General features: G+C 38.2%; 1 protein-coding gene across 4 annotated transcripts in view; it reads left to right on the top strand.

Moving 5' to 3' along the window:
* Positions 1-16,091, top strand: part of LOC107690291 (zinc finger protein 385D-like) — a 98,541-nt gene that overhangs the window by 40,827 nt on the left and 41,623 nt on the right. The window contains exon 1 of one of the 4 annotated variants that reach the window (XM_016488588.1): positions 12,547-12,842. The exons of the other annotated variants lie outside the window; for them this stretch is intronic. Coding sequence (XP_016344074.1) covers positions 12,833-12,842 — 10 coding nt within the window. The 5' untranslated portion in view covers positions 12,547-12,832. Of the gene's footprint in view, positions 1-12,546; positions 12,843-16,091 lie in introns of those variants that run through there. 4 annotated transcript variants of the gene reach the window in all.

Raw genomic sequence — 16,091 nt, 5'->3', positions numbered from 1 at the left:
GGGTCACTTGGAACCTCAACCGAGGTGGTACTAAAAAAAGTACCAGGTAACAGGCACTGTACCCAGTGGAAAACCCCCCAAAATGAACCATACCGAACCATAGAAGTGAGCTACGTGCATGAACTGTGTTCCGATCGATATGATCCCTACACAATGTTCATTGCTCCCTACTCCCAGAGCAGGGGAAATCCGTTGAAGTTTACTTCACTTCGGGACATTCATTCACGGATTTAAGCTGCGCAGCGTCTTCACACACAGACGAAACTTACTAGAGAAGTGTGAAGTGTGACATAATATACCTCTGTAAATAAATACTATTTAAATTTACGTCTCGCACACTTTAATACCCTTTGTATGGAACATATGCTCGCTTCAAACTGGAATTGGGAACCACTGATGTTGGCTTTGGACGGCGATTGCAGGGAGGGTGGGATGTTCGCTTTCAGTGCTATCAAGCTAAAGTTAGCATTTTCCAAGATCTCCTACTGCACCTTTAAACCCCTAATATATGACAGATCACAGCAATCTTTCATTTACTAATTTAACATGAAATCATCAAATCGCTACTTCATATCAATTAATGAAAATGAAAATACAATGAAAATACAGAATAATTAGAACAGTCCATACGTTTGTCCAACAGTTAATACGGCATGTATTAACAGTTAATACGCGCGGTGCAATAAATAACATAATGTCATATCTATACACATTTTTCCCAGAATGTTCTTGCGACTCGGTAGCAATTCTTCCACGGCCTGGTAGTGGGTCGCAATATTTGACTCAATTAACTCAAAACAACGTTGAACATGTTAATAAACTCAATACAATAAAATGAGTGTATTTTAAATTATACGCATTCCAGAACTCACTGTATTATACTTTTTACATTTTAGAAGTCATTCTACTTAACAGTTAAAACTAAATTCTAGATTGCCTATGGTAAAACTGAAAATCAGTTTTAGAAGAATTAAATGCATTTGTGTTGACGTGTGTGCGTGTGTGTGCGTGTGTGTGCGTGTGTGTGTGCGTTTGTGTTTCACTTTCATGTCATTAGGGAAAGGCAAAAGCCTGGAAACTTGATTTACGGCGACACTCAAACACACACACACAGACACGCTAAGTAAGAGTCTTATCACTGCTCACCTTCTGTTGACTCCTCCAGGCCCCTGTACTCAAACCCACATAATCAGCATGACTGCACACACACACACACACACATGCCATGAGGAGGGTAAGATGAATATGTGCTTGCAGGGATATCATATCTACCTTTTATTTTGTTCCATTTAAATAATTATAATCAGTCTGTTTTGGGATTGTTTGCATACATGAACAATGGCTATACAAGACTCTGTATGTTTAAATCCCTCTGAGCATCTGCTTTTGTCCACATTTGTTAACGGTCCACTCTAGCTGACAGACCATTTTACTTCACCCCATCTATTTCTCTCTAAAAACAGATTTCCCCCTCTACCCTTTTCTCTTTATTTTCCAACTCTTCTCTCTCGTTCTTCATTTTACCTCATTCTTATCTGTCCTTCCCCTTATCTCAACACCCCCACCATCCCAATCCCCAGACAGGTGCATCATGGGTATGCTACGTAATGTGACTGCTGAGATTAGCAGTCTTCTCTCAGGCTGCCCTGGACACACACATACACACTCAAAATAGCGGTACATAGTAGATCTGCTGTGTATTTGTGAGTAAAGATCAATCCGCTAACACCGTAGTTTCAGCCTCAATCTTAAGTAACAGCTGAAGAATTTCTGACATCCTCAATCCTGCTTACTATCAATCCTTAGCATCAATCCTGCTAATCATTATGACTATATATGATAGATGTATATCCTGGCCAGTGACTAATATTTGGCCAGAAATGTGGTAATTAAGTAAAACTCACTGTAGCAGTTTGTACATCTCATGTACTTCAATTATTCAATATTACTAGTTAAATTATATGATATTGCTATTTGCTATTTCATATTTAGTTTTATAAATAATACTGTTTCTGTGTCACGGAATGTAGTATTAAGAGTTTTTTAAGGCAAGAATGTAGTTGTTCAGACTTCAGATATGCAGTTTGTAAATAAAAATGTGAAAATTTGCTTCAACGTTTTTGGAGGTGTGAGTTCCAGGGCTTCAGTTCATAAACCCGCCGAGAGCGCCTCACCTCAGCCAGTTCTTCTGGAATTTACATCTGGCTCTGATGTCTCTATAGTGGTTAAACATGATATATAATTTGTTTTGGGTAAATCAGGAAGTCTTATTAATCTATTATTTGTTCCAGAGCCAATAGTTTCAGCTGAGGGCAAAATCTAATCACATTATATTTTATAGATAACGTTAATGCTGTATATCAGAGTGCTGCCTTTGTTCTTTTGACTGAATTGCCTAGCAGCTTTTATGATGGCTGTTGCTGTTGTTAAATAAATATTATTATTCAATAAATATTATTTTATATAAATAATAGTATTTAATAATGGTATTTAGTATTGAGAAATGGTGTGTGTGTGTTTGTGATGGTGATTTTAGTTACATTATTTTGCCATTAGATGGCGGCAAGAGACTGTTTTTATGAGTAAGTCAGCAGTAAAGACTTTTATATTGAAAGAGGGGGTTATTTTTACTTTCAACAACAGCTTGTAAGAAGCAGCCAACAAATGCACTGAGCAATGCTGTCAATGGAAATCACCCTTAACAGATGAAAGGATAGTATGACAAAGATATCACTTTCCTCAGCGGATATTCAAACTAATGTTTTATTGTGAATATGAGATTGAGCTGAATAATGAATGCTGTATCAGATGCAGGTAATCACACTCGTTCAGTCAGTCTCTCTCATAATACTCTACTACACATAATACAGTGAGCTTTTAATACAGTAATATAATAAGTTTTCAATGAAGCAACTCTACTTTCCTTCATTGCTAGTTCTAAATTGGCATTTTCGAATTAGTAACAGAGGCTTGGGCTCAGCTGTTAAACTGTCAACTTTAGATTTGAATTTGTGGCGAGCGGAAGTAGTTCTGCACAAAAGAGGGCTTTTAAAGACACTCCGTTGTTGTTTCTTATGTATTTACACACTTGTGCCGTTGAACTGTTGTATAAACGCAATATCACACTCGTAGCTGTGAGATATCGCTGTATCAGCACGCTGTGATTACCTAAGGCACTGCTACTGGTGTCATATTGCTCATATATGCTATGAAATGGATACATTTGAATCTTTAAAAATATGAAGTTACATCATTTGAAATTCATTTAAAATATTTATTTTAAATTTCATATATAAGGCCTTTATATTGCCATGGTCTGCTCTCTCGATATTGGTATCTACATTGGTTGGTAAAAAAACAAAACCAAGCTGCTAATAATTGTGACCTTTAGCCAGCCACTTATCCTGAAGCCTCTTCAAGGGTATAGTATTGTGTTGTATTGTAAAGCTCTTTAGATGAAAGGTGGCTGCTAAATAGCAAATTTATGTAAGTGTGTGTACAGTATTGTCATTTATACCAATGTTTGCTTTAGTGAACACTTGCTGGTATTTTTTGGTACAGTGCTTCATCTGTGTGTGTTGTGTAATTGTGTTTTGCATGTTTATTCTGCTCCTCTGTTTGTCTTTCTCTGTCTTTCATGCTGTCCGTCTCTGGTCTCCTCTAATGCAGCGTGAGGTATTGGATTATAGCGACTCTGTGTGTGTGTGTGTGTGTGTGTGTGTGTGTGTGAGAGAGAGAGATTTATTAAAGGCTGAAATTTTCTGCATGATTGTGTCTACACAGCTGCGTTTTTCTACCATTCCAGTGTACTCTCTCAATCGCTCTCTCTCTCTTTCTTCCTTTGACTTTCCTCTTTTATCACCATTTTTTATTAGATTATTCACAGCTTCTCTCTTTTTTCATTGTTTCACCCTATTACTCTTCAATTCTCTTGAATTGTTGGTAAAACTGTTTGTGACTTTATTTATTCATTTAGACCAGGGGTGGGCAAACTTGGCCCTTCCAGGCCACTTTCCTTCAGAGTTTAGCTCCAACCCTAATCAAACACACCTGAACCAGCTAATCATTGTCTTCAAGACTACTAGAAGGCTACAGGCAGGCGAGTCGTATCAGGGTTGGATCAAATCTCTGCAGGAAAGTGGCCTGAAAGGGCCAAGTTTGCCCATCACTGATTTAGACCATCAAACAGAAATTCTAAATTAATGAAGTTGTCAAGCACTCCTACTGTCCCCTTATCTGGAATTGGTCAGTCAAACAGCAAAGCTTTTACACTTCTCAGAAATTCAACAATAGGTTACTGTGCACAAAATGTACAGTAATTTAACGTCACAATAATGACGCACGTCCGGTTTAATTTTGTCGCATATACTCTGCGGTTTATTAAGATGTAAAACTAGAGGTCAGACAAATTAATCACAGCACACACACAGAGAGTGTACGGATTCAACCTTGGAGCACACTCAAGCGTGAGGATATTTCACAGTGTAACACTTTACCAAAGGAACGTCACATTCAGTTCAGCGAGCGACACCGGGTCTTTCATTGTTATTCATTTATTAATTTATGCACGGGGAGTGAGCGAATGGGGCTGTATTATGCAGATGAGTTAGTGTTTCATGATGAAAATTTTCCGGTTGGCTGATCCGGGTGGCTGCAGTTAATGATAATGTATGGCAGAACGACAGGAACAGAGGGTGAAATAAACGAAGAGAGAGAGCAAAAGAGTATTTATTACTAAAAACAATCTGATCCAGAAACATATTGGTCATGGCGCTGGATCATCAAAGAGGCATTTACATCACCACCATCAGCATCATGGCCGTTGTCATCAGCATCATCATCACCGTCTTCATCGTCATCAGTGTATTAAATCACAAGGGCATAATATGTCGTGTCAGCAACTCTTCCAGTGGTTCCCTGAACCGACAGCGGACAAATCACTCCACTCTATTACACATCAATGTTCATCAGCGTGCACAAGGTGGAGTTTGTGTGTGTTGTTGACATTGAATTATTTTCCCAATTATGCACGGCTGTTCTTATGTTGTAGCTGCGCAACAACTCTCTTCATGCCGATGAAGAGGAAGGACAGAGAGAGGAATGTACTGGAGTCGAGTCGTGAAGGCTAAGGGTTGCAAGCGCGTGCTTTGTTGGGCAGCGCTTGACTGAACGAGTCTTTGCTTGGGGTGATGTCTGTAGCGTGTAATTAGGATTTCATCATTTCTCTCATTCAGGCGAAAAATGGCACAATCTGGATTTGAACACGCACACCATGAGAAAAAACAACAGCACACTTCTAGTCTTCTTCTATGTTTTTGATGGCGTCTCTCACACATACACATACACACACAAAATTCATCATTTCTCTCATTCAGGCGAAAAATGGCACAATCTGGATTTGAACACGCACACCATGAGAAAAAACAACAGCACACTTCTAGTCTTCCTCTATGTTTTTGATGGCGTCTCTCACACATACACATACACACACAAACTCATACTGTTATTCTCAGTGTGGTTAAACCCCATTGGCTGGTCAGGGGAATGGATGTCCTAATCCCTTTATCAGACCAAACAGATGCTGCCCCAGAACAAAGAGGGGTCCAGTGTGAGTGTGTGTGCGCATGTGTGACATTGAGCGCAGGTCACTGGCGTATATGTGTTTGACTCAGGCTAATATGCTGCTGTGAAATATTCAGGTTTTACATTCTCATCAAATCACTTCAGATTCATCGTGACACCCATATTATGGGATGTTCTTTTGAATGTTGCAGAAAGGATGTGAATACCCATGTACACTTTGAACACATAATCCGTCATGTTTTATTTTAAAATATTGTCAATATTGTCATTATTTTATAATGTTCTGAAAATCTTTTTAAACCACCATACAATTATTTATATTACAAAAAGACTAACATATCTCTATTCTGTATTGTGTGTTTTGTTTATTTATTATATATATATAAATATATTAATGCTAAGTTTTTGTTTGCATAATATATGTGTGTATACTGTGTATATTTATTATGTATATGTAAATACAAACATGCCATGGTTGCCTACTGTTAGGAGCGAGGAAACGAGGGATTTCACACAGAACAGTCTTTAATGATCCACAGGAGGAAACACAGGGTAGCCAGGAGTCACACGTAGCACAAAGACGTTCAGAACCTTTGAAACTCTCTCTCTCTCTCTCTCTCTCTCTCTCTCTCTCTCTCTCTCTCGCTCTCTCTCTCTCTCTCTCTCTCTCCCTCACTTTGTCTCTCGGTTTCTCTTTCCCAGGTGCTTAAGACTTGAGCTCCATTCTTTCCATTCTCTTTTCCATTCTCTGTCTCTAAATACACATATGTATTCGCTCTCTTTGTCGTCCCCCCAGCCCCTGTCATTATTCCATAATGTCATGCAGCAGGAGCGCCAGCAGTGTGGGATGTTGTTTGCTTTAGGTTGTAAGCCTTTTTGTTCTTCGATTTTCCAGGTTATGTGTGTGAAAACGCTTTCTCTCACGCATATTCCTTTTGCTAGTGGCACTTGTTCGCACAGTTCCTAAATCTGTCAAATTGTTGTGCTCAAAATGTTCATTCACTGTTTTACAGCAGAGGTTTTGCATTCATTGGGTGGTATTTTAAATCTACACAAATGTATGTTTCTTATGAAAAATAATGAAAATTAAACTGAAATGTGTATAAAGGAAATAATCTGCATAGAACTGCACTGAAAAAAATGGTATAGAAACTCAGAAATCTCAGAAATTGCTAGTAAATTTTCAATTACAAAGAAACAGCAAGTAACACATTGAATTAAACATGAACTTTTGAAGTAGAAAAACTGTAGTATTTTTATGTAAAACAGCCCAATATTTTTTATTTTATAAAAAAAATAGATAATTTCTAGTCACAATGTAATTTTAGTCTTAGAATTTAACAAAAAAATACATGTATTTGTTTTTTAAGTTCTTCAAACACTTTTTAGTGTAACACATGATGGCATAAAGAGTAATACAAATCTTGTGTGTTTATTTGTTGTTTAGCTATTAAACATGACAGCAATAGTCACCACTTATGATGAACAGCAGTCAAAAAAAATTTGAGACTAGCTTTATTACTCCCTAAGCAAAGGGAGATATTGTCAACCTTGAAAATCTCAAGCTGCCAGTTTCTCTCTCTTGACTTCATCAGCAGTTTTTCTGTTTGACAGCCCGCCTTACCATTCAGACTCACTTGGACCTGTGCAAGTGTGGAGGAGGCAGATGGACTAGCAGACTAGCATGACCAGACAGTGAGACGCTTCCATGTGCTCGTACCAGCCATTTGGATTAAAAGGTGCAAGTAAATTAAGAAAGGAAACAAGATAACAAAGACTGCCTCCTTAGAAATGAAATGCTTACTGTACCATTTAAATATAGCCAAAAGCAGCCGTATGGTAGGTGTGTTTCGCTTGTTCTGAATGATGGGATTGATTGGCAGGCTGCTTTATTTACATCAGCCATATTTTCAGCTGAAAGGATTTCCTCTGAGCGATACGCTAAGGTCATGATACCGCTCTGAATGTCTGTCTGCAGCTGTAATAGACTCTTAACGCTACTGGAGGAGTAAATCACTTCCTCCTTCACCTGCCCATCACCTCTTGTAATACGCCCTACTGCACTCTGGGATACTGAAGGCTTGAAGTCTAATTGCTGAATTATTCAAATGATTCAAGAACAGTTTTGACTTTTGAGGACTTTTGAAAAGTACTCAATATTCTATACATTTTGCTCAAGCAATTGTGCGGTTACAGGTCTTGAGACATGTACAGTATATAGTTTCTTTTTGACTGTGATTGTAGTTTAAAGGCATAGTTCACCCAAAAAATTAATATTTTGTAATTATCAAGCGTAGCGTTAGTTCTGGCAGGTGTGTATATTTATTATGTATATGTAAATACAAACATGCCATGGTTGCCTACTGTTAGGAGCGAGGAAACGAGGGATTTCACACAGAACAGACTTTAATGATCCACAGGAGGAAACACAGGGTAGCCAGGAGTCACACGTAGCACAAAGACGTTCAGAACCTTTGAAAGTTCAAAAAGAATAGCATTGATTGGAAATAGAAATCTTCATAGATTTTGTATATTTAATGTATATTATAAACATTTTATATTACTTGTGTAATATACAATATACTATTTAATGTATTCAAATTATTTCAAAAAATGTTTTTTTTTAATTTTCATGTATTTACATGTATTTTGTTAATCAAAATATTGCCTACTAGTAGATGTTGCTTATTGTCATAATATTATGATTTTGAGAATATTTTTGTGTGTGCTGTTTGTTATAACTTTTAAAAATGTAAATGTTGTAGTGTGTTAGAGTTGTGTGTTCAGTGCGTTGTTGTTTATGTGTGTGTTGGTGTCAGTGAGCATTTGTGTTCTGATGTGTGTGTTTGTGTCAGGGGGTGTTTGTGTTGTGTGTGTTTTTCTCTGTCGGCTCTTGTCAGTGTCAGATCTCTTCAGTGCTCTGATGGGCAGTGACAGCCCCGCACAGGAAATGATGTGCAGGAAGCAACCTCAAGCTCCATATGACACTATGTTGGCAGAGCAGCCTGTCTGTGTGCGTGCTTGTGTGTGTTGCATATATCTCATCATCTAATCAAAGTGGGGTAATGTTGTGCATGACTGTGACAAATCTCTTTCTCACTCTCTCGTACGCACACACGGTCTCTTTCAGAAGTTAAAGGAGTAGCTCACTGAAAAATGAAATTTCAGTCATTTACTCACTTTCATGTCATGCCAAACCTGTTTGACCTCGATCTTTCTAGAACACAAAAGGAGAAATTCTTAGAAATGAATGGCTTCTATCACGCTTGCAAGAGTCATTCCTTTGCTCGACCTTTACATTCTGCTTTATGGACTTCTTTTTACTGGTTTTCCAGTCTCTCTCTCTCTCTCTCTCTCTCCCTCACTTTGTCTCTCGGTTTCTCTTTCCCAGGTGCTGCTCTCCCTGCTCTCATCCATGCTAGGCTGCATGGAGGCTCAGGGAGTTCTTGCCTAGAACAGAACCATACCGCCAATCCAAACTGTATGCTAATTGGCAATCATCTTTGACGATAGTGGTCCTGACAGAAATGTACTTACCCTAATGTTTTTTGTTTGTTTGTTTGTTTGTTTTTGTTGTTGTTGTTGTTGTCTTTGAGCTTGACGGTCCATCGTCACTATAAGTTGTTGTTGTATGAAATAGATCTATGTAGAAGATCTTTTAAATGTAATATTATTAAAAAACATATTTAAAAAAATATATATATTAAAAATAGTAAATGATGTTTATCTGAAAGTGTAACAGTGCAAACAGGTTTTCTGTAAGGGGTAGGTTTAGGGTTAGGGGATAGAAAATATAGTTTGGCCGAAACATGTATGTGTGTGTGTGTGGTCCTGGTAAACCCTACATTATGGAGACAAAATGTCCCCACAAAGATTGCATATCCGAAATCCTTGGCCTTATTGGGGATATTTTTAGTCCCCATGTGGAAACAAGCTTATAAATAATACAGAATAAAGTTTTTTGAAAATCTAAAAATGCACAAAGATTCCTGTGAGGGGTGGGTTTAGGTGTAGGGTTGGGGTAGGGCGATAGAAAATACAGTTTGTACAGTAGAAAAACCATTATGCCTATGTAGAGTCCCCATAAAACATGGAAACCCAACGTGTGTGTGTGTGTGTGTGTGTGTGTGTGTGTGTGTGTGTGTGTGTGTGTGTGTGTGTGTGTGTGTGTGTGTGTGTGTGTGTGTGTGTGCGCGCGCGCCATGGAAAAAATACCATGAGAGTGGTTTGAAACAATATGAGAGTAAATAATGAATACATTTTTATTTTAGGCAAACTATTTGTTTATCTAAACTGAGAGATGAGAATTCTATTTTGATGCTCTTAAAGAGGCTGAATCATTTATTGTATTATATAGTTCTGTTACTTGGGCACAACACAGACAAAACACTAATCCGTGTGTGTGGATGGATGGATGGCGGAAGTATTTTGGCAGGAAGAGGGCACAGCTGTCTCCGCTAATTTCTCAGTGTTCAGAGCTTCAGGCTGAGCAAACTGTAACACACATACACACACATGCACACAGAACCGGCATACATCTGATCACTGTTTGTGCTATGTCTACAATATTACATAACATATGCTAAGCGAGACGACTCATGAACACAGTACATACAGTACCTGGAAGTGATGGAATTCATTTTTGGTTGATAATGTTGTGGTAAAAATAAGCAAAGATGATGCAGAAATGGAATTTTAAAGTATATGTGTTAAAGAATTGAATAATGTATTCATAGATGTAGATCACTTCTTTTCTTTCTAGTCATGTGTCACAAACAGCCCACTCTGCAGTGCTGAAACAACAAGTGACCACTGCAAACCCCCACTGATGCACAGAGACCTCCAGGGGAAACTCTAGCTGGGTGAGGGAGAGGTGTTTATGGCACCAGTTGGGGGTCCTCAGGCTGGGATCCAAATACCCCAGAGCACTGATGCAGATACAGTACCATGCTGTAATAAGTGCCAGCCAACAGATTTATGGCCTGAAATATTTACACCAAAATGTCCTGTTCAGTTTCTAATCTCCCCCAATCATTCACAGACTACATTGTCGATGCTTATTCTGCTTGTTCACTGTTCCAGACCAAAGTATGTGAGTCATGCAGAATAGGAAGTTGAGTTTTCCGAAAAGACAAAATGTTAGTCTCTGGTAAATGTAAAACCTGGAGTGGAGCTGAAGCCAAGTGCTTATAGAATGATTTAAGATGGGAGAATCTACTTTATAGCATGCAAAAAGATGTGACATGAGTAGTGTGTCTGAATTTGCTGTATTTATAAAATGGTAGGCAAAAAATATTCCGTAGTAAACATCCAACAAAGCATCTTTTGAGTCCAGGTGGATTCGTAAATTCTGGTGAAGTACCCTGACTAACCCTGACAGTGGCAACATGGTGAATGTACTATCTCCTGATTGTATTCATACTAAACTCATGCGTACTTTATGTAGATTGTTTTAATGATTGCAAAGTAAGTTATTCACTGAATGTAATACCTACTCTGATAGTTGACGATTTTATGGACGCAATGAATCTCTGCTGCTTTACACTGCTGTTCTAGCTTGGTTTCAACTTCATGCTTTGGCTTCTTTTGGAGAAAACAAACAAACAAACTGAAGGCCTTTCAAATCAAGGATGATAAATGATAACTATAAAAGTTTAAATAATCATAATTCTAAGAATTGAGAAGTCCACAACACTGCTATGAAGGTAACGTTACACATGTCCACAGGAACGTTATGGTTATAATAACTTCAAAAAGGATGTTTCCCAAAAGCATCGTTAGCTAACTATGGCTGACTATGGTTTAATTTAACTATTGGGAACGATGGAAATTGCAACCATAGTTGCTTTTGGGAAACGCACAAAAGAGTGATTCTTTTCAGCTGATGAACGATAAAATCATTGACTGCCAATCAGAATCCACCCAACTTTAAAGAGCTCGAGCATTTAAAGTGGCAGACTACATAACTTTATCGTGAGTTGGTTGTTGACGCTTATATAGTTCTTGGGGTGACACTTTATTTTAAGGTGTTCTTGTTACACAGGTTACATGTACTTACTATTATAATAACAATAAATTATGCATAATTACATGCAAGTAACCCTAAGCCAAACCCTAACCATATGTGACCCTGGACCACAAAACCAGTCATAAGGGTCAATTTTTTGAAATTGAGATTTATACAGCATCTGAAAGCTGAATAGATAAGCTTTCTATTGATGTATGGTTTGTTAGGATAGGACAGTATTTGGCTATAAAACAACATTTGAAAATCTGGAATCAGAGGGTGCAAAAATATCTAAATATCTATATATCGCCTTTACAGTTGACCAAATGAAGTTCTTGGCAATGCATATTACCAAACAAAAATTAGGTTTTGATATATTTACGGTAGGAAATTAAAAAATATATATCTTCATGGAACATGATCTTTACTTAATATCCTAATGATTTTTGTCATAAAAGAAAAATCAATCATTTTGACCCATACAATGTATTGTTGGATATATTGCTACAAATATACCTGTGCTACTTATGACTGGTTTTGTGATCCAGGGTCACATATAGTAAATACATGTAGTTAATATTACTCAGTACTTAAATCTATAATTACACTGTAACAAGGACACCTTAAAATAAAGTGTAACCGTTCTTAACTGACTGGGTATTGCCTTAAAACAAGCATTTTTGCTTCAACATACTGTTTCATTCTAGAACAGTAAATGTCTTATTAAGAGTATGTGTGCTAAATTATCTAGAATTGTTGGAGGTGGAAAAATACCCCCCACCTTTCACAGACGCACACAGAATTATTTAGTTGAAATCAAGGACCATGAAAGGAGAAAATAGCACCAGCTAATTTTCCCATCTGTGCCGTTCGTTCAGGTTAAGCGGCAGGCAGCAAAAAGAGCGAGAGAGGAGGTGGTAGTGGTGGAGGGGGAGTAGATGGGGGTGAAAGACTGTCGATCATAGTCTCTCCCTCCTCCTCCTCCTCCTCCTCCCGTTCCCCGTAGAGGCACGCAGATCAGCGGAGCACTGAGTGGCGAGCGTGTGTAACGTTTCTTCTGACACATCAACTCTAAGACCAGAAACAAGAGTGAGACTCATCGAAGAGTGAGAAATCTGAGGGGGAAAGACACATTTCAAACTGTCGGAGAGTATTTATCAACCGTTCTGATTTTCCTGCGCTGATTATTTTTTCTTTTGGTTGGTTTCTTTTTGGAAACCAGGATAGGCTACCTTTCACAACATGCTGATCGGTAAGTCAGTTCCGATAGAGATGTTGTTGTATTTGTGTTTGTGGCATATGCTGTATGAAAGTCTTAAATGTGGCGCTGAGGATGTCTTCTCGTGCCCAAACTCCTCGCGCCCTCACCACCGGCACGCGCAAAGCTTTTCAGTCTAGCTTCACTCGTATTGTTTAATCGATCCGAAATGAGGCTAAAACGAAAACTTTCCAGAAAATATAAGGCAGACGATGTAGAATTTTCCAGAAGCAGAGATGCTCAAGAAGTGATTCTGTGTGTGGCAGATTTGGTTGCTCGCGACGCTGGCAGATGCGCGTGCGACTGTCATACGCGTGCCATCAAACGACCTTCAGTGTGTCAGCCGATTAACTTGGGTGGCGTTTTGTCCAGTCAACACCTGCAAAAGCCAGGACTTAATATTACAAGTATAGCATGAGAGATTTTTTTGGATCCATAATCCCGGTTTAATCGGTAGCAGGTGCCATGGTTCATAAAACACACGTTTTTTTACGTGTCTGTAGTGCGAGACCGATGGACAGATACAAAAAAACATACCAGAGACGATAAAAGGAATGGTGTGTATTTTTGTTGATCTCTTATGACACGGCCGAGCGCATTGGAATGGCATTAAAAAAACTTTCGTGCTCTCTCTCTCTCTCTCTCTCTCTCTCTCTCTCTCGCTCTCTCTCTCTCTCTCTCTCGCTTGCTCACTGGCCCTCCTCATAGCAAGACAGTGAGGTAGGCTACATCAATGCAGAAATTAGCTTTATTCGTTTATGCATCGTAAAAATATGTGCGATTTTATTCTGCACATTTTATGAACAAACGTGCGCTTATAAAAAAAATAAAACGGCCTAGATGTCATTCACACGCCGCCACTGTTTTGAATAGTGTGCCGAGTACAAATTATTTTAAAGAATGTTTTGTTTTTGATTCATGCGAAAAAATGTTTTTCTTCGATTAAAAGCTGTATTCTTTAAAGTCCTCCTTTTTAAAGGCATCTTGTCTCCTCAAAGCACCTGGTGTTCCTCACACGAGCTCAAAGCAGCGGAGCGGAAAATTAAAAATGATAAAGGATTGATCCTGCACGCGCTGAAAATGCTTTATCAATAACGCAGCTCATTTAAGGAAATCGTTCGAGTTTTCTATTTTTCTTAGCTCGTGAATTTCGTTGGGATCGAAGCCATTTGCTTATGCATTTCATCACGGTGCTTTTTTCTTTTCTGGGTTTCCATTTCGCTCCATTTTTGAGTTTTTTTTCTGATCTTAATAGTTTTTAATAAACTGTGCTTAATATAAACGTATATTTAGTATTCAAAAATACAGTGTATTTTTTATTATCATTTGTATCTGTCATTTTTGTTTTTATTTGTAAAAATGTGTTCTAATTCTATTGGAGATTTTTTATTTCAGGTTTTATATAATTAGAATTGCTGTGTTTTAATAAATTTGTTCTAAATGTAATATTTAATTTTAGAACACATCATTTAGATTTTTGTGAGTCTTTTGTAAATATATTGTAAGTAATATAAAAGGAAGCAGGAAAGATTTAAATGTCCTTCTCACCTCCTTGCTCTCAATTTCTCTCAGCTAGATACCAATGCTCTGTCCGCTTAGCAACACGGACAAAAGGACACATAGATGTTACAAAGCTATTAAAAGTTACCGAAACCACAAAGCTGTTTAAATAAAGACGCTTAGATTAAATCCAAGAAAATGGAGGAAAAGACCAAGAGAAGAGGAAAAAAGGACAGAAAGCTGCAGCATGAAATGGCTCCAGCATTCACTCACAGTTACTCTGAGATCAGCACACAGACGATCACCATCAAGTGATCTTGTCTGTATGTTAACTATCCATCACCCTGCACTCAGGCGTGAATGCTAATGTGAAGACCTGAACAGCTCAGGTTATGGGGACAAAGGTCATGCCCTTGACATTCTTTAACAGTCTTGAACCATGTACATTTTATTTTAGTTACGTGCATTGACTACACCTTGACCTTCATTTTTTTAGTGTTAGCTGGACTGGTCGGTATTTTATTTCTGTGCTATTGAAAAAAGTTTTTTTTTTTTTTTTTTTTTTTTTACATGTCTGAGTGCTTTTCATAAATCGGCTCAGTTCAATTCCGTCTCAAACATTCTCCCCTATAATTGCAGAGGTGTTTGAATGTGAGTGCTGCTCTCTGGGCTGAAGTCACACCACAAACATTTCGATTTTTCGGCTCTGTTTTCTCAACCCCTCTCTCACTGTCATGGTTTCAGTTGTCGTGGCAGCGCCCCAGCCCATGTGTATTTGTAAGTGTGGGGAATGCGGTAATACCATCCTTTAAGCGAATGCTCTTTGCCAGCCGCATATTATACTCGGCACTCTCTAGGAAGGCCACACCGAAACACTGCAAACTCAGTGTAAGACATTTTATTTACAATTCTTGTTTTTTATTAGAAACATATCTGCAATTATGAAATTGTTAGGCACTCCATTGCTCCTGAAAAATATTAAAGACTTTTAAAGAAAAATAAATAGTCAAATGTATTATTTAAAATGTATTGTTTGTCCAGTGCATGTTAACAGGTACATTTACTATGAATAATTATTGTAATTATTTTTCCACCTAATGTAGTTCATTATGCTAATAATAGATTGTTAACAGTGGCAGAAACTTAATATCAAATGTGTTTTTATAGTCATTTTACAGGGGCTAGAATGTGGGTCCTCCAATCACAATTTAGAGTTTGAATAATCTGTTTTATAATAGAGATTTGATCCAAAACCTTGCACCGTTCTTCAAAAACCTGCTGTGCTTCTATCACAGATATTCGCTGCAGATTTGCCATTGGAAATTCAGACACTGCGTCAGCTTTTAATTTTCTGATCTTTTTACATTCTGGCCTTCAGCATGGCCTCCAGATATTTACCACCCCACATTTTTCAGCCCGTGACGCAGTGCACTGATGCACCATTTTATAGCGACGTCCAGAGCGAACGGTCTGAAAGCCGCGTTCCTTTGTAAGATTCTGCGTTTCGGCTCGCCGGAGCCTCTCCTTCGGTAATGGTGGTTATATTCAACTCATCTATTTAGTGACGCAGTGAATGTATGTCTGCTCCCTGTAGAACAGTGAATGAGTGACAGGGCGAGTCATTAAAATGAAATGACGGCATGGGCTTGATTGGCCTGTCAGTACGTCTGATGTGCTCGTGTGTGTGTGTGTGTGTGTGTGTGTGTGTGTGTGTGTGTGTGTGTGTGTGTGTGTGTGTGTGTG

The sequence above is a fragment of the Sinocyclocheilus anshuiensis genome, unplaced genomic scaffold (genome assembly GCF_001515605.1).
Source record: "Sinocyclocheilus anshuiensis isolate Anshui unplaced genomic scaffold, SAMN03320099.WGS_v1.1 scaffold461, whole genome shotgun sequence".
Taxonomy (NCBI): domain Eukaryota; kingdom Metazoa; phylum Chordata; class Actinopteri; order Cypriniformes; family Cyprinidae; genus Sinocyclocheilus; species Sinocyclocheilus anshuiensis.
The sequence above is the reverse complement of the archived record's forward strand: the minus strand, read 5'-3'. Positions and strand labels throughout refer to the sequence as shown.